The following is a 20,142-nucleotide window of genomic DNA, read 5'->3' on the forward strand; positions in this document are numbered from 1 at the left end:
CCCTTTGCTACTGTGATCCCCCCATGCTATTGGCCGATTCCTCTGTTACTAACTGACCCCCCCCAAGATATTGACTGATCCCCCTTCTGTTACTGACTGACCCCCAATCATGCTACTGACTAACTCCAATGTGCTACTGACACCCTTATATTAAATTTTGACATTAAGGTATTTTACTTTAGACTAGGACTCCAGGTTGAGGGATAGGCAGAATTGCAGGGACTTCAGTATAATAGGGTCATAGGTGCACTGGTCTTTTTGTGTGTGTATTATTGGGGCCCGTATTGTACTTGTTGGCAGGGCCCTCCACTCAAAGACCTCACTAATGTATGAGGGCCCTGCTAACTTAGTACTATGGGACCTGAGGTTCCTGATGGCGGCCATGAATAGGTGTCTACCTATTTGATTCAAGCTCCACATCTCTTGGCATGTACAGTATAATCCCATATTCTTCTTACAATCCTGGGCTAGGCCCAATCTTTTTATGAATCTGCACCGAAATGCGCTGATAACTGATTTGGCAGGGTGGGTCAAACAAGGATGTCTGGATTGTACATAAATGTACTACTACTGAAACCTGGATCACGTCAACAAAACATTGCAGCTTTTGTCTGAATGGGGTTTTCAAACCTGTCCAGTGGTTTTAGAGTGCCCATAAATGCGCCAATAAGCTGCCAGCGCATTCTCGAGTTGCTGATTTGACTGCTTTTATCACACTGTGTATGGCAATTCTTCTTGTGAAGAATAGAAGTGTCCATCATGCTCTGTTTTGTGTAACTGATGTTTGTTGGAATGCCTCTCTGTTCAGCTGTGTGTGTCCAGTTGGGTTGGAAATAGAAGAAATGTAGAATACTGTAGGGACCCATAGTTAAATTTGCCCCTATGCCTTTAAATCCCTAGTCTTCTTCCTTTTCCCTAGTTGCTGGGCAAAACCCATGTATCTAGTTATATTTACATATCCTGTGTTATTGGCCAAGAGCTGTAATGACCACTTCCTACCACACTTCAATATAGTGGAAAGGGGTGGATCTTCCTCTTTGGCTACTGGTGTCCTAACCATCAGGATGTTCCCATTGAGCCTGGCTACACCAAGGCCCAGTAAAGGGACCAGCACCTTTAGTGTCAAAGTCGGGGACTACGGAACCCCATGAATGAGGTTAGCTAAAAATAGGTTATATCTAGGAGAGTAAGTTAGAGAGTTCAGATAGCAAGAGCAGCTTTGTGCTCCATCAACGATTTGTAGCAGGGAGTAACTTCCCAGGGCTCCTACATTGCCTTAAGTGAAGGGACCACAGTAGATAGGGTGTCAGGCTTAGATTTTTACTCCCGGACCACTCCGCTGGGTGGGATCCGGACCACTTTGAGGTAAATCTGCCTGAAGGAATTGATGTACTGCTTGACTACAATGCCCTATGGGAGTCACATTCCTCAGCTGTGTCATCCAACCTATTCTAGCATGTGATGTTACATCTGCCTGTACCTCTTCCATTGATTGTAAGTAAACCTGAGGACATTTGTCTTGAACAAATAAACTATCCATCTTTTGTTTCACCATAAGAACCTCCTGGCGTCCATTATTCCTATTTTTACTGCACAGTAGCCTGAGAGTTGTAGTTATACTGCACCTTTCCTGAAAATCTTCCACTTAGAGAAGGCCCTAGCCTGAAGTGTTGAGTCACAGGTAATCCATGCTCTAATCACTAGCTGGACATTAATCCCTCTTTGGTCTGCCTAGCCAAATTAGCGTTACAATACGTTAATTAGTTAGGGAGTAACACGTAATGCCAGCAATTCATTATTACTAAGTATAAGTCATGCTGAGTAATGCCAAAGAAATGTAATGACAAAATATTAACTTATACCTCTGCCTAATCTGTTTGGTTGCTATAGACAACTGCACTTGTGCAATATAGCACCACCTTTCCAAGTAAATCAGTTACTGCATCTTGTCTTGAAACGGTATAACTTTTATGACAATCTCAGTCTCTCATGTCCTCCATTTCCTGAGGCCTTTCCTTATTCAAATTAGGACACAGCAATATTATGCCATGCCTTAGGGTATGATTTGTATCTCTAGGCATAAAATGCACAAGATTTCTGCAGACATTACTAACAGGGGTGAGTCAACCCTTGGCATAAAACACGCTTTTGTGCTGCCTGTTTACTAGTAAAATGGTGGCGTGGCTGGAACCATATTTAATATTTAAAAATATATTTTGACTGCCCAACATAAAAAAAACATCTATCTTTCCAAAGAAAACACAGGGCCACCCAGAAAAATCATTTTATGGTTCCCTAAACTTTTGGGCACAAAATATTACTTATCAACGTTAATTAAAACTGCTTATTAGATCCCCTATACTTAAAAGAACCTGCAGCAGCCACAAGGTCTACTACCTCCATAGTTATGCCCATATTGCTCTTTCAACCCCATTATCAAGCTATTTTATTCCCTCGGCATTCACGCCGCATGAGCTGTCTTTCTCCACTACCTCTTCAATCTAAAAACAAGCTACATTTTTACTTTGGAGCTGCCATTTTGTTACAATTTTCATTTTCACAAACTATAACTGAGGCATGGTAAAGGCGAAAAGTCTCCATTTTGTCCCTCTCTATCGTCTCAAAGCAGTTCTTATTTAACTTAAAGGGCATCGTTAGTTGTTTTGTGAGAAAACTTTAACCAACAGCTAGTGGGTTATTTATTAAAGTCCAAATGGCCAAACTCAAAAAATGTACTTTTTTAAACTATAAAATCAGAATTTGTAGTGGAAAAAACATTCGAGATTTATTAAACCCCAAGGATGGAAGTCCAGCACAAAGATTTTAGTGGGAGCACTTACCGGACATCCACCGCCATCCCATGCAGTGAGTCCATTTCCTTAGTAAATACAAATAGTAAAAAAAGTGAAAATTTATTTTAAGCACATTAAAATATCTAAAATTACAGCAGCATACCAAAAAAACGTATCTGCCCGCTTGACGCATTTCGTGGCACCCAGCCACTTCATCAGAAGAATGGAAAAAGTCAGAATCCGAAAATCCAGCATCTCAGACCTACAGAGGTTGCATATAAGTCAATGGGAGAGGTCCCTCCTTATCCTATTTGGAAGTTTCTGTGGTCTGCTCTGGAAATGTGACTATTTCCTTAGCAACCAGGCAGTGATTTGAAGGAGAGACTGGTATATTAAAAGGAGAGACCTAAATAGGAAGATGATTAATAAAAAGTAACAATAACAATAAAATTGTAGCCTTATAGACCGATAGTTTTTTTTTTTGGCTGTCAGAGTCATTGACCCCCACCTGACTGGGGAAGGAAGAAGAAGAAGAAGAAGAATTCCAAAACAGTAAAAAAAAATGAAGACCAATTGAATAGTTGCTAAGAATCATGCATGCTATCCTAAAAACTAACTTTAAGATGGGCAATCTGTTAAAAGGGAAAGGAAAGTAAATTTCACTGTTGGGTGTTGAACATGAACACAATTGCCGTGACACCAAGATGCAGTTTGCTAAAACTGTATAAACTCTGCATCCCGCAAATCTTTTAACCCTCCTACATATGCCCCCTTTCTAAATTCTAATATCTGGGAGCCCTGGTCCTGCGTCTCTTCCGCTTCACACCCCGAGGACACATTCCATTTGCAACTGGTACTACTACTTCACTACTTGACATATTTCCTTTCACAAAAACTTTCCCTGGAACGGCAGCTGTGCATTGTTGCTACATTTTTCAGGTATTCCTCTTCGAATTATAAACTTCAAACTTCCCTTAGAGCAACTGCAGTAAAGAAATAAGACTTTCCATAGAATTGCTTCCTTGTTAGATTTGTAATCTCACAGTAACGTAAATAATGAGGATCGGGCAGCCGTGCAGCCAGGCCAATCACTCCCATCCCCCTCCAGATGCAGTTTTCTGCGGAGGGTCCTGAGGGGGTGTGGACACTGGTGCACTCGCACCCCCTGTACCCCGGTAGTTACACCCCTGTAATCTCATCTATTCTAGCACTTGCACCCATTGCACCCCGTCTCAGTTCTCCTTGGTGGCACCAGGGCCATTCTGGATAATACTGCAGCCAGATCACAAGCCTTTAAAAGCCCAATACACAAATGCTCTCAAATCCTACTACCTTTCTATAAAATTATTAATATCATGCAGGCTTAATTCCTGCCGCGCTCACCGAGTGGGTTCGGGTGCAAATGCCCCAAACCTGTCGCTTAATTCATCATATTTCAATATGCAATAATGGTGTACAGGTCACTCACAGCTCCTAATCTCTGGTCCGGGTGCGACCAGGGGAGATCCTGGCCCCACCGCCGCCTGAGGCAGCAGCAGTTGCTGCTGCCCCCCCTCCCCTGGTACCTAGTGGGGCGCTGCCGCCTGAGATGACAGCCTCAACTCGCCTCATTGGCGAAGCACCCCTGGGTGCGACGCCCCAAACCCACAGCTTTGGGAGGCTTTCACAATCGATACGATACCCTTGTGGCGTGCACTCAACAGATCAAAGGGCAGCGGTGAAGAAAAACAGTTTTATTTACTGGACAATCTCAGGGCCGGATTTACATAGTGGGCACCCCTAGGCCCACTACTGTTCGTCGCCCCTGTCCCCTCCAGGGGGACAGGAGCAAAGGGGATTGGTGCATGGGAAATTTAAAAAATTATCGTATCTCCAGCACATCTCCATTGTTTTTGAACCGATGTGGGTGTGGTTGGGCAGCATGCCGCCCCCCTAAAATCCTGCCACCCTAGGCCCGGGCCTAGGTGGCCTTTCCACAAATCCGGGCCTGGACAATCTTCCTAACACGTTTTGTGTGATCCCACACGTACCTATGAGTACGTGTGGGTGGGACCACAAGGCCTCAGTTATTTTCCTCTTCAATGGATGTGTTTTTTCATGTAAGATGTATGCTTATAAGCAGATGCTACCATATCACTTCCCTCTGTCAGTACAGTATGAGGGTATAGCAAAAATTGAGGCCAAAATATTCCTTCTCTTCATATTTGTTTGAGTGTATAGTTTATTCTGTAAACAGAACTTTCAGATTTATTATTTGTTTAGTTATACCTATGGGTGAAAGTGCTATGTGTTATAGGAATAGGAGTACAGTTTCTGCACATAGAATATTACATATTTGCATTTATGGAAATGATTTGGAGTTTCCATACCTTTTAATTCAGCTTTGCAGAGACGTCATACGTCCCATTATTTGAGTACTGAAAAACAAGGCAATTTAGGCTGCTCCCTCAACCTGCCCTGATCACACCCAGTCATGCCCCAACACACCTGGATCTTCCCAAAACCCCTAGCCATGTTCTGGCAAGCCCTGGTGCTTTGTTGGCTCCATAAGCACGATTCATAATGTTCTCCTTTGCCAGGGACCCAAAAATATATGGGACAGTGTAGAGGAAGTTTGAAACATAAGACAATAAAGTCAGGCTAATAGAGGAGGAAATTATAATTCAGCATTTTCACCTATAGAGCTCCAGCTGTTATTGAGCTGTATCTTCTTGCATCTTTATATCTAGGAGTGCAGCTATAGAAACAGCAACTGCTGAAGGGCCTTGGAGGTATAGGGGCCTATTGGGCACAGACTAGCAAGTAGTTTGAATGTATTTTTGAAAAATGTCTAATTCCCAGATTTTAGTGAGGCCCTACAATGCGTTTTCTATGGGGCCCATACACTTCAAGTAACACCACTGCTGTTATCTACTAGAAAATGCAATAAAAAAAATCTTGTTAAGGCACGATTTGTACCTTAGGCCTTGCATCCCCATAGATAATTGTTATTCCATTACTAAGTGAACATTTAATTCAAGTTCAAAAGAAAGAAATGAAAATCCTTTATTTTAGTCAATTTTTACACAGTTTACAAAAAGTTCTCTAATTTCCAGCGTCACTTCCAACAACGCCATTGGCTGGAATGCGGTGCCGCCCAGTCACATCTGTGACATAGGAACATAGGATTGCATCATTCATCCAGCACTGCACTTAGGAGATTCCAAGTGGGAAAACACCCAGCCATTACCTTCTTGTTGCCACTTTAAGCACCACTAATTAGTCCACAAGAAGGTACCAACGTCAGGAATATCTAATGAAGAAGGCCCCGCCTACTAGTGACAAGTAGACTTTTGAAATTCTGTTTAAAGGGTCCCAATATTTTGTGCTATGATTACATTGGCATATATATTATATACGTGTACAAGCTATGAGAAAAAATATTGAGTTACCCCTTTTATAACTAGAGCTAATGATGGTGCTTTTTTTATGGCCCCAACTGCTGTTACCACACTAGCCGGCCCTCTGGGCCACACCTTCTTCCGCCTTCTTTTAGGCCTATGGCACATGGGGCTTCTTGTCACACTACTGTGCTCTAGGCAGAAAACAGTAATCAAAATGCTTAAAGGGCTGGTTCACCTTTAAGCTGACTTTTAGTAAGTTATAGAATGGCTTATTCTAAGCAGCTTTCTGATTGGTCTTCATTTTTATTTTTTATCGTTTTTTTAAAGATTTGCCTTCTTCTTCTGGCTCTTCTCAGCTTTCAAATGGGGGTCACTGACCCCCATCTCAAAATAAATGCTCTGTAAGGCAACACATTTATTGTTACCTCTACTTGTTATTACTCATCTTTAATTCAGGCCTCTCCGATTCATATTCCAGACTCAGATCAAATCAAATCAAATCAGTGCATGGTTGCTGGGATAATTTGGATCCTAGCAACCAAACTACCGACATTGCAAACTGGAGAGCTGCTGAATAAAAATCTAAATAACTCAAACACCACAAGTAATGAAAAAGGTAAACCAATTGCAAATATCACTCTACACTATACTAGAGTTCATTTAAATGTGAACAATTCCTTTAAAACCATTTTATTTTCCCATAGCAGAGCATGGGGAACAGTTTGCTAATGGGAAATGGTATACAGTATATTGCTATTATTACAGGGATAAAATGTGTCCGATCTGTTATGTCCTGCTGCTTTATTTTCTGTTAAAGGAGACATTTTGTGTAAAAAATAAGAATGTACCACTGCATTTTACTCATTTAGATATAGAAGAATTGTGCTTAAAAAAGTCGTGATTTAGGCTGATTTATTGAATATTTCTGCAAAAACCCTAATAATCCCTCCCTTCTCTTCCACTTCCTGTTCCCTGAATTCCCAGACTGTGCAGGGAAGCCGGCTACACTCAGCTCACTGGACTGTAGGACAGGAACCAATCAGCAGCTAGCAGGACCTGATTGGGAACGGAAGCCTGTCTGTGCTTGTGTGACTGCAGGGCTGTGATTGGCTGTCCCTCTCCTACTGTGCTTCTGGCAGGGGCTGTTAGGACAAGCCCACCCCTCATTTGAAACACAGACAGGGACCAGAGACCATCTATAGGGAGCTCCAATAAAGGGGCTATTTTTAAAGATAATATTAATGTTTAGCACCATGTAAAAGCAACACCATATATTACTCATAATTGCCTACAAAATTAGGGTTTTTTCATTTATTCTATATGTCTCCTTTAATGAAAACTTTTATCAGATATCCAAAATGGCCTGTGGGGCTCATGTACAGTGTGGCTGCGGCTTTTGTGGTCTGTGTTTGTGCTCCATCTGCAGAGATAAGGCTTTGTCCTTTAAGTGCTTAATATCTGGCGTAGACTACACAGTATAAACATAATACAGAGATAAAATTCATCTTCGTATTTTAAAGGGATACTGTCATGGAAAAACTTGTTTTTTTCCAATTACATCAGTTAATAGTGCTGCTCCAGCAGAATTCTGCACTGAAATACATTTCTCAAAAGAGCAAACAGATTTTTTTTATTCAATTTTGAAATCTGACATTTTGTCAGTTTCCCAGCTGTCCCAGTCATGTGACTTGTGCCTAGGATGGAACTGATTTCTAGCAGGCTGTTATTTCTCCTACTTACTACTGTAACTGAATCAGTCTCAGTTGTGCTGTTCTTAGATCTTCATGGGAGCTGTTATCTTGTATTAGGGAGCTGCTATCTCTTTACCTTCCCATTGTTCTGTTGTTTGGCTGCTGGGGGTGGGGGGGAAGTGGATGATATCACTCCAACTTGCAGTACAGCAGTAAAGAGTGATTGAAGTTTATCAGAGCACAAGTCACATGATTGGGGGCAACTGGGAAATTGACAATATGTCTAACTCCATGTCAGATTTCAAAATTGAATATAAAAAAATCTGTTTGCTCGTTTGAAAAATGGATTTCAGTGCAGAATTCTGCTGGAGCAGCACTATTAACTGATGCACTGATGAAAATGACAGTATCCCTTTAAGGATTTGGGACTGGGGGGGGGAGGCAGGGGGCAAAAAATGTATAAAGTGTTGCAGCATAGCCCAATCAAGTAACAGAAGTGTATACTGAATGAAACGGTATAGCATAAAAGGAGGTGAGGGGTGGAAAAAAGTTGGCAGAAATGGTAAATGTATACTGGATAAAAAGGGGGAGAAGATGATAACAAATTCATTTGAATGTGAACATTTGGGGGTGGCAGAAACAGTGAAAATTAGAGAGATAAAAAAAGAGAGAATTGATTTTATTCTGCTTTCCTTTGATTCTTGCATTGAGGGCTGACATTGTGTCTGTCATGAAATGCTTGGGGACTAGACCAGACTGTGCCATGAAATGCTGCCAGCCAATGGCATAAGGAGTGAGGTGAACAGGCAATTTTACAGTGGCAGCCAGAAGGAGAGAGGGAGAGGCAGACACAATGTGCCTACACAGCCCTTTAGCCCCCTCAGCCTGCCAGCCCATGGGTCCTAATCGGGCCCTACACTTCATAAGACCGGTCTATGGGCAACAAAGCCTCCTTGTTTTCCCTTTGCCTCTTCAGTACCACTGATGTCTCTAATAGGCAATACAAGGACAGGCAGCACTAGTCAGGATATTATACATACTGTACGTGGTGGTGGGGATAATAAAAGATAAAAAATATAATCAAATTCACATTTAATTTATACATTTAAGCAAAATATATATAGATATATTACAAAGCATAAAAAAAATATATCAAATGGACCAAAAAATTATTTTACATATAATAAACATCTTTATGAAGGTACAGCTCCCCTATGTATCCTGAAGTGGAACATTCCATTCTATTCCGGGATTCATATCAATATGTTTAACTTGAAAAAAAAAAAACCTTAATAACGTTTATGTACACGTATGTAGCGCAACAGACCAAACTTTTAACTGTACAAATGGATGTGCCGTGGGAAGGCAGCCAGTACTGAGCCAGCCATTGTGCAATGTAATCAGTGTTAATGCTCTACTTTTAGTTATTGCCCATCCCTCTGATCATAGAATGTCATCAATAACAACATTGGGATATTTTTAGGCCACACCCCAAACCACAAACCCAGCTATGTCCTGGCCAACATCAACTCCTCCTATTTCTCAATAAGTCCCACCCTTTCTTGAGTCCTTTTTATTGAGGCGCTCGGTAGCATATGCATAAACAGTGTTTTTAGTACAGAAATCCTTAGATTTTATTAATCAGCACAGTAGATTTTCTGCTTAGATCAAACTATTTCCTTAGAGGCTGTCTAGAAGAGAAGCTCTGGTGAGAGAAACCCAACTCAGGGCAGAAGGCTCTACAAATCCATCTCAGTGAAAGCGACAGATGCACAGTTGGGCTATTCGTATGAACCGCAGCTTGTAGACAAACCGCCCTCTCTTACATTTTAGGGTCTTGTGCAAGACGGGCACCTCTTTATGAAACGGCACACTGACTACCGAGGTTTGCTCCTTGTTGGGAGAGGAAATGCAGCCTTTGCAAAGGCAATAGGCCTCCAGTATGTGTCTCGGGTAGCGGTTTAAATTCTCTTTGATTCTGAAAAGAAAATAGTGAATTAGTTGAAAAAGTCAATATATATGATATCATTATTGTATATACATATGACATGGGGTAGTGTACCCCTACTATAAATTATAAGGATATTAGAAGTCACTGAGGAGTTATGTGACCATATAAAGGCACAAGGTTGCAGGCTGAGTTATACAGGGAACTCTGAGTATCACTCATGTATTATAAGGGATAATGTACCCCCTAATGTAAATGATAAGAATATTAGAAGTCACTGAGGGGTTCTGTGACCATATAAAGACACAAGGCTGCAGGCTGAGTTATACAGGGAACTCTGAGTATCACTCATGTATTATAAGGCATAATATAACCCCCCACTGTAAATTATAAGGGATATTAAAAGTCATTGAGTGGTTATGTGACCATTTACAGGTGCAAGGCTGTAGGTTGAGTTATAAAGGAAACTTTGAGTATCACTCATGTATTATAAGGGATAATGTACCCCCTACTGTCAATTATAAGGATATTAGAAGTCACTGAGGATTTCTGTGACCATATAAAGGTGCAAGGCTGCAGGCTGCGTTATACAGGGAACTCTGAGTATCACTCATGTATTAAAAAGCATTATGTACCCCCTACTGTAAATTATAAGGATATTAGATATTAGTTTACATGATTTTCTAGTAAATTTAAGTTATGAAGATCCAAATTACGGAAAGATCTCTTTATCCAGAAAACCCCAGGCCCAGAGCATTCTGGATAACAGGTCCCATACCTGTGCCAGAATTCCCTCAGCATACCTGTAGGACCATGGTGAGATGCTCCGTTCTTGGATGAGATTTGAGCTGTGGTTAACACTCTTCGGGCATTTCCTTATGTCCTGGTCTGGGGTAATATCAGGCTTGAAGAGAAGTATTTGAGCATCAGGTGCTTGGCGGAAAAGTTTATTCTTCAGATACTCTTCACTGGGGTCTTTGCATTTCATTTGGCTTCCTTGGCAGTAGGCCCAGGTCAAGACTAAAAGAAGAGAGAGGAGCAGCTTCATCTATAAAAACAAAACAAAGAGACAACAGGTTTTTGGTTGTGAAACAATGTATTCCTATATCAAATACAATAATGCTAAAACACCATGCAACAGAGGAACAGCTATCTCAAGAGCACAGAGAGATGTGAGAAATAAAGGCTTGTGGTTACCCGCTCAATACTTTTCATTAAAACATCAGCTGAAATACCCAGTTGGGCTCTACTGTTGTTCCATATACATGTAAAGGTCCATCAACTGTTGACCATTAAGAACATCCACTAAAAGGAGCAAGCTATGGCTTATAAACTCGTTGTGGGCAATTAAATTATCCCTACGTGAAGTGATGCGCACACGCAGCCTAACACTGGCACTAATTAAAGAGAACATTGATTTGGGGATCTGCTAGATATACACAAAAGCCACTAATCCCTGCCTTATGCAGATACAGCATATCTATAACAACCCCCAGGCACTTAACAGCAAGTTTCTTTCACCATCCTCAATTTAGAGATGAGGCAAGAGTTTAGGAGTGCACAACTCATTTTTGCTGTTCCTGTCTAACGAGATTGGTGAGCCCTGGCCTCAGAAATGCACAGAGACACCTACAAACTTCTCTCTGTTGAGTAACATTCACAATCAAGAACTAGGAGCAGAGTTTATGTGAGACTCATTTCCCTATATCCATGTTTTGGTGCTTGGGACCTCAATCACTGTAAAGTCAGCTACTTATTCCAAAATGTGGCAGCTTTTTCTTTTATTAATCCTAATAAATACATCAACATTTAATTTGTTTTACTTTTATAAGACTCTTCTGAAGGTATTATATAACATAAGTTAAATAACTGACCGCAGTTATTTCCAGGTTACTTTTTTCCTTGGGGTGTATCACCATAGTCGCACCATAGTCGGGATTTATTCTGCTATGAACACAGTTGATGTTTGAAGCACAATACCAGTGGGAAAAAAACCTACCAAGTATATTTTATTTTCATTTCAGTCTATCGCCTCTATCTATAAATCTTGCCCAAGGTCTGACATTTATTTTAGCTCTGGGCTAGAAGAATATTATTAGCCTTCATTTATGTAGTGCCTACATAGGAGATCATACCTCATCCACATCAGTCCCTGCTCCAGTGGAACTTACAAACAAAGGTCCCTATCTGCTATCTCATTCACTAGGGACAATTTTATCAGTAGACAGTGACCCTGTCTGTATGTTTTCTTTGGGTGTGGGAGGTACTCATAGTATCCATAGTAAAGCCACACAGACATAGGAAGAACATACAAACCACTTGGTTGATAGTGCCCTGTCTGGGATCAAACATAAGGGCTATTCCACACGGGGAGATAGCGACGCGTTTGCGGTCGCGGCGACAAAGCGCCGCGACAGTCGCCGCGACCGGCGCAGGCGACAGTTTTGTATGGGCGCCTATGTAAAAACGCCTGTGCTAACCACACGAGGCGATGCGCTTTTCAACAGTCGCCTGAAAATGCCTCGCCAGGCTTTTTCAGGTGACTTGAAAAGCGCATCGCCTCGTGTGGTTAGCACAGGCGTTTTTACATAGGCGCCCATACAAAACTGTCGCCTGCGCCGGTCGCGGCGCTTTGTCGCCGCGACCGCAAACGCGTCGCTATCTCCCCGTGTGGACTAGCCCTAAGACTCCAGCACTGCAAGGTATATCTGTGACACATTTATTATGATGGCTTTCTATTTAAAGATATATTTAGATATATTAATTGTATCATCTGTCTTATCTATCTGTCTAGCTAGCTGTCAGTGTCTATTTGTCTGCGGTATCTAAAAACAGATTTATTTCTGTCTCTAGGTGTTATTCAGGAAGATTATTAGCATAAAATTCCCATTAAAAAATAATATTTGCGAAACACATCCATAAATGTACACGTTGCCATATACCAGTCATCCCATGCTATGCAGCGTAGTATTTGTGAATCACACCCATTTCTCAGAAATCATTTAGAAGCGAGTGGAATTTTTTTGGGTGTTAATAATTCCATTTTGCTTGCATCTTAAAAAAAAGGTTCAATTCAGAAAGACAGTGAAAAACCAATACACATAGGTATAAGGTGGTGTAAAAAGAATAAAACTGAAAGTAAATTTGTTTTTAGAGGAATTACCTGCACTACTGACCATTTTAACTCTAGTTTTGGTTTAATGGCAATTCTATGTATTCCCTCAGCCAACTGCAGTTCTATAGAGATAGTAACGGAGAGGGTTTAATCTGCACCATTGCCAGGGCTGGAACTAGGCGTTTGCGCACGCGAGTCCCCATTTGCTCATGCAGCTCACAAAGTGGCCAGCTGGGTTGCATCAGTGTAATGTGCTAATGCACTGATTAAAGCTGAACTTCTCTTTTTATGAAAAAGAAGAAGTAAGAATGAATGATAAAATGCTTAATGCTTAGAATAGAGCTATTCTGCAAAAAAAAAAAAAGTGTAGATGTGTAATTATACAGACCTGTTCTGAGACAGGTTCTCCTCCTTTATGTGACCTATTCTACTCTGAGCATAAATGATGGGTTTAACCCATAACATCTGAGTAATACATTCTAGGAAATGCTTCTAAAGATAATGATTTACTACATTTATACACAGAATGGATGGCATAAGTACTTCAAATGGATTTTTACTCCAGCTAAAGCCCCCAGATAAATGTCACATATCGAAGCTGAGGGCAGAGCAAAAGTGAGTAAGCAGGGAACATTGTGCAGGTTCCTCCACATATTAATAGGGACTGTGGCTGTGGGATAGCAGGTATAGTAGGGAGAGATGGTGCCTATAGTAACAGTGGGATAATAGTCTCTGGGAAGGGAGTGTGGCTGTGGGATATCAGGTATAGTAGGGAGAGATGGTGCCTATAGTAACAGTGGGATAATAGTCTCTGGGAAGGGAGTGTGACTGTGGGATAGCAGGTATAGTAGGGAGAGATGGTGCCTATAGTAGCAGTGGGATAATAGTCTCTGGGAAGGGACTGTGGCTGTGGGATAGCAGGTATAGTAGGGAGAGATGGTGCCTATAGAAACAGTGGGATAATAGTCTCTGGGAAAGGAGTGTGACTGTGGGATAGCAGGTATAGTAGGGAGAGATGGTGCCTATAGTAACAGTGGGGTAATAGTCTCTGGGAAGGGACTGTGACTGTGGGATAGCAGGTATAGTAGGGAGAGATGGTGCCTATAGTAACAGTGGGGTAATAGTCTCTGGGAAGGGACTTTGATTGTGGGATAGCAGGTATAGTAGGGAGAGATGGTGCCTATAGTAACAGTGGGATAATAGTCTCTGGGAAGGGACTGTGACTGTGGGATAGCAGGTATAGTAGGGAGAGATGGAGCCTATAGTAACAGTGGGATAATAGTCTCTGGGAAGGGAGTGTGACTGTGGGATAGCAGGTATAGTAGGGAGAGATGGTGTCTATAGTAACAGTGGGATAATATTCTCTGAGAAGGGACTATGGCTGAGGGATAGCAGGTATAGTAGGGAGAGATGGTATCTATAGTATAGTTCTGATCCATGCTATTTTAATCCCTTTTAAGGATGTCCAAGGAATAAAACAGGTATATTCCAGATACCAGAAAAACTAGCTGTAAAAGCAGAGGGACACTTCTACAGGTTGGGGGCCCATTTTCTGCATTCCTAAAGGTCCTTCTTCCCTAACTTCTGCTCTGGTATTGATCAGCAATAATATGGTAGCATGTGAACCTACACTAGAATATTCCACAACTCATTTTATACTGGTTACATAACCATGTGAGTAAAGGAATTCAGCCTTGCCTTTTGGAAATTATATTTCTTCACTAGATATATATTTCTACATAAAGGTGGCAGTTGTGTTACAGTAAAAGACTCCAAATCTTATCATAACTGTTACCCCAACCTCTACTCCCACAACTTCTGTGTCGAACTTTTCCACCCATTTGAAGGTCCAACCAAAAATACTGACCAAGTGACCAGGGCCCCTGGTAATTTATGAAATTAACACAGATATAGCAAGAATTGGTAGATCAGTCATAGTTTCAAGAATATTTCGAATTGGGCCTTATCTCCCCAATTCTCAATCTAACTGGTCAACAGACTAAAGGTGGCCATAGACACACCAATAATATTGTACGAAGCGAATGGTGGAAGATGAGTCAAACGATATCGGCAGAAGATTTGGATAACGGTCTGCTCGTTAATCAGGCCGGCCTTTGCCTTTGAAGGCACCCGAACCTCAGCCATTGTTTGGGCTGAATCGTCAGATACAGGTAGAATTCTATTGTTTCTACCTGTATATTTGAAGATTAAGCTCAACACATGTGTATTGAAACGAATGATCTTTCCTGGGAAGATCTTGTCCGGGGCCTGTGGCCACCTTAAGCCCCTGCCACTGTTCCACATTCCCCCAGGTTGGCCAGCCCCACAGGTTGGGTATCTACTGTTTTATGGCAATGGGTTTTCTGATTTTTTTTTTTACATCAGAAGCGGAACATTTGGGACTGGGCCCCGCCCAACAATTATTTTTCCAAACTTTGTTTTGAGTATCTAGAGATAATAAACCATGCTGCCAAATCTCACTTAAACTAGTCTTCAGTCTGGACTGAGCCTTCCCTGCCACTGCTTCAGGCCAACCCAAGGTGAGAGATATATGTAAGAAAAGCTTTCTTGCCAAAACTGAAATTAATTAAACAAAATAACCTACTCTCTCTTTTATGATGTCAAATTCCAAGAAAGCAAAGAAACAAAAACAAAACCATGCTGCAATGTATGGGGCTGTTTGAGATAGGAATCATATCAGTTCCACCTGGGGTGTCTCCCACCTGATCAATGCCATTAGTGCTGTTGCACTTTTGTGACTCGTTAACTTTGTTCCACTGTACCAACCTAGCCCTATCCGAGCTGAAGACTTTACATTATAGTACATGAGAAAGTGCTTAACAGACTGCTGCAGATATGGCTTGAGTGATCATAAAAGAAAACCTGCTCAGAATGCTCCTCTAAGCACTTTTTGCAGTGTGATTTAATTGTATAATTTAAACTGTTTAAAATGTATTAGCAGTTTTCTACTGGGACACTAGGACCTTTTGCTTAGGAGTTCTATCTCAGGTTCAGGGTCGGACTGGGGGGCCAAGGGCCAACTGGGGCTGCTGGGTACTGGAAACCTGTACTGAACTAGAAGAGAAGCAGGTTCTTTCTAGCTGTTACCACAGTGTGAGTTGTATGCAGAGCACAGTCTTATTGGACATGCCACCTGTATAGTCATTTAACTCTGGGACCACTGACTCTAGGGCTCAATCAGGGTCGGACTGGTGGGCCCCTGCACCCCCCATGGGCTCCCGCTGTGCCACCCGCACCCCCTAGAGGGCCACCGCCACCTGCCCTAGCCCTCCCCTGAGCTTGCATACATTTAAAGAACCATCAGGGGAGAGAGATCTACGGCCTGGGGGAGGCCCGGCAAGGATCGGGCCTGGGATGGCAGGGCCCGCCGTTTTTGTTTCCCGGTGTCCTACCGGCCCAGTCCGATCCTGGGCTCAATCCATCCTCTGTCCATGTGAAATAGCTGAGAGTACACAATATTGTCCATGTGAAATAGCTGAGAGTACACAATATTGTGCATGTGAAATAGCTGAGAGTACACAATATTGTGCATGTGAAATAGCTGAGAGTACACAATATTGTGCATGTGAAATAGCTGAGAGTACACAATATTGTGCATGTGAATTAGCTGAGAGTACACAATATTGTGCATGTGAAATAGCTGAGAGTACACAATATTGTGCATGTGAATTAGCTGAGAGTACACAATATTGTGCATGTGAATTAGCTGAGAGTACACAATATTGTGCATGTGAATTAGCTGAGAGTACACAATATTGTGCATGTGAATTAGCTGAGAGTACACAATATTGTGCATGTGAATTAGCTGAGAGTACACAATATTGTGCATGTGAATTAGCTGAGAGTACACAATATTGTGCATGTGAATTAGCTGAGAGTACACAATATTGTGCATGTGAATTAGCTGAGAGTACACAATATTGTGCATGTGAAATAGCTGAGAGTACACAATATTGTGCATGTGCAATGACGGAGTACACAATATTGTGCATGTGAAATAGTTGAGATATTAAGCGAGTACTGGGAGTTGGAAACCTGTGTTGGGCTGAAAAGAAACAGCATCTTTATACCAAGAGGACCCAGAAGGCTGAATGCAGAGCAGTCTTATTGAAGACGCCACCTGTATAATCATTTAAAGGAACTTTTGTTTCAGAAAGACTACTATAGTTTATGTAAGCCAGCTGTAGCCATGGGGGCAGAAATTAAATTGGAAAAAAAAAGAAAAGGCACAGGTTGCATAGCACATAACAGATAAGCCCTGTCCAATACAATGGTGTTTTATGTTATCCATTATGTGACCTTTGCCTTTTCTTCTTTTTTTCCAGGTTGAATGGCTGCCCCCATGGCTACACAGCAGCTTATTTATATGAACTATAATAGAGTTCCTGAAGCAAACATACAAGTTTTACCAGTGCAGGGCAACATTATATTTTAATTGCTTTGCTACACTTTCAGTTTTTGGTGTTACTGTTCCTTTAACCTTGAGATAGCTGGTTCTGCTGACTCAAAGTTTCTATTTTAGTAGTAGATGACTTCATACTGCTAGTTTACTTAAATTTTCTATTTGACTCCACATCCCCTTAAATCAGCAACTCTGTTTATTGGGTTGGAATAGGCTGCAGATGGTGGGACGTGCTGTGATAACAGGGGATAGGCTGCAAGATAAGTATCCCTGAGTTAAACAGTAGCTTGGGGTAATAACAATTGGAATGAGACGTGGTTATGTTTACTGGGGTAGGGTAGGGTTACAGAGAAAAGCAAAACATAAACATTACCGTAAAAGCATCATTATAACATCCCTTTAATATAAAAGTTGTACCTAGCAGCATTCCACTTATGGGATAATACAGATGTACAATAGTTGTGCAATAATATCAGCAGCCTCAATCTATATGTGTGCAACCCAATATTTCCCTCATAATAATTTATGTTAACAGTACCATACAGGTCTGAAGCCTCTGCAGTCCCACATAAGGTGGATTCCTGACATTACTCTTTATATAGGTACATTTATAAGAGACGTACAGTGCAGGGCTGTGCATAGCCTGCATTTAGAGATTTCAGCATAGCCCTGCACATTGCATTTACAGATTTTGGCATAGCCCTGCACATTGCATTTAGAGATTTTGAGATAGCCCTGCACATTGCATTTAGAGATTTTGAGATAGCCCTGCACATTGCATTTAGAGATTTTGAGATAGCCCTGCACATTGCATTTAGAGATTTCGGCATAGCCCTGCACATTGCATTTCCCAGAACTGATCCAATATATAAGAGGCAGAGCTGGGACCAATACACAAATGCATACAGTATATTTTTATAGATAAAGTAGTACTTGCATATACAAAGCTGCACTTTTCTTCTGACACAAAGCACAGACAACACTACAATGTAATAAATAAATACACAAATAAATGTATAGTGCCATTAAAGCGCTACCAAGGAGCACTTCTAATCTGGGAAAGGAGAGATTTCAGCAGAGCCCCGCATGGAACATTTACCATAAGTGTGTCTTTATATAGAAAATGATTGGCAGGACATTTCATACAGCCCAGGGCTTTCACTATTTTATAGGGGGAAAAATGAAGGTTTCTACATTAATATTCATCCATATTAATAACGTTGGCAGCGGGAATCAGTTCTGCCAGTTGGGCTGGAAATAAATCCTAGAGCTGCCCTGCACTTTATCCACCTGTCTGTATAGAGGGGTAACAGAGAAGCCGTCAGTATCATGTCATACATGTGTCAGGGAGGTTTGTTGACATAAAGCTAAAGATAAGGCTTTTAGACAATACCTAATGATGTTAGAAAGTATATTACAAATCAACCCCACAGAGACAAAGACCCCATTCCCCATGGACGTGAATGAAAATCCCACCTCTGCCTCCGGTTCCTGCTTTGACTTGTGCTGCTTGTTGTCTGTCACACGCTGTTTAAGAGACGGTGCCAGTATCTGAGCAGTCTGAGGCTGCGTTTCCCTTTATAACCATCCCTCTGTGACATCAACTCGCAACTAAACTTTCCCGTTGTGTGGTTTTTTTTTGTTCTTGAAACCTGATAGTGTACAAGGCAATGGGGTTTATTGGAGTCTGGGTGGCTGCCAGAAGGGAACTTACAAAAGGCACACCCTGCATTGCTCACACCTGGAATTGAACTTTGCTCTCTCCTGTGGTGTTTACAGCAAGTCAGCTGGGAGCAGGTGTAAGAAGACACATGAGCCTTCTATAAAGTAGTGAGGGCATAAACACATTGGCCTTTATTAGTCTGCGTGAGTGAGGAGTGGCACGTTCTGGTACACTTCAACTCTTGTCCTACTGATATAGTTATTATGGCAATTGCAGCTATTATTGGTCAATACAATGATTTCTCAGAAGCAGTAAAGCACTTCATTATGGGACAAATTCACTCACCTCCGAAAATTCGTCAGCGACGGCTTCGCTCGCAGTGCAACACTTCGCCAGGCATAGATTCACCAGGACAACGCTAATTCACTAAAATCCAAAGTTGCTTCTAGGGCGCTGAACGCTGGTGAAGTTACGCTAGCGTTACAGCGCCAATCGAAGCGAAGGTGCGCTAGCGTTGGCTAATTTGCATACGGCAGGAAGTTAAAGTTCAATGGACGTATACGTTGCAGCAAATACATTACACTACACAAGGGAATAAATAAAATAAAGTTGTTATATTGCCCTACACATGAGCCCACTGTATAGTTCATGTGCTGTATGTTAGGAAATGTAGGGGGGAAGCCGGTTACCCCCCAAAAAATGTATGCTCTTTTGCAGCCTATCACCCTGAAAAAGGAAAAGACGCCAGGGTTTTTTGGGGGAAATGTTCAACTATTTTTTGAGGAAGTCCTATCTACTCTATTGCACTTCGTCTGGTCTCAGGTGGCAAAGGCAAGTCTGGCGCAAGAGGTAACGTTCAGTAAAATTCGCATCTTAGTGAATTTGCATAGTTACGCCCATTTGCCAGAGCACAAATTCGCCAGGCGTTAGGGAGCGAAGTACTGCTAGAGTCTACGCTGGTGAATTTTGGCCCCTTCGCCCTTTAGTAAATTTGCCCCTATTTGTTTTCTAATGCAGTGTTATCCAATGCAGTGCAGTAATGCCCAACAAGCATACCTCCCAACATTTTGGACATAGAAAGAGGGACAAAACGTTTTGACCACGCCAGTTTTTGTGGCCACATCTCC

At 41.7% G+C, this 20,142-nt stretch overlaps 1 protein-coding gene across 1 annotated transcript; it reads right to left on the reverse strand.

Annotated features, from left to right (window-relative positions):
* Positions 1-9,442: 9,442 nt before the first annotated feature.
* LOC108702781 (interleukin-17D) lies at positions 9,443-18,951 on the reverse strand. The gene is made up of 3 exons (XM_018238464.2): positions 18,829-18,951; positions 10,618-10,862; positions 9,443-9,844 (listed from the first exon to the last, which is right to left on the reverse strand). Exons 2-3 carry the CDS (start codon positions 10,860-10,862, stop codon positions 9,619-9,621), a joined length of 471 nt encoding a protein of 156 aa, XP_018093953.1. The 5' UTR covers positions 18,829-18,951; the 3' UTR covers positions 9,443-9,618.
* Positions 18,952-20,142: the final 1,191 nt, after the last annotated feature.

This window comes from Xenopus laevis, chromosome 9_10S (assembly GCF_017654675.1).
Source record: "Xenopus laevis strain J_2021 chromosome 9_10S, Xenopus_laevis_v10.1, whole genome shotgun sequence".
Taxonomy (NCBI): domain Eukaryota; kingdom Metazoa; phylum Chordata; class Amphibia; order Anura; family Pipidae; genus Xenopus; species Xenopus laevis.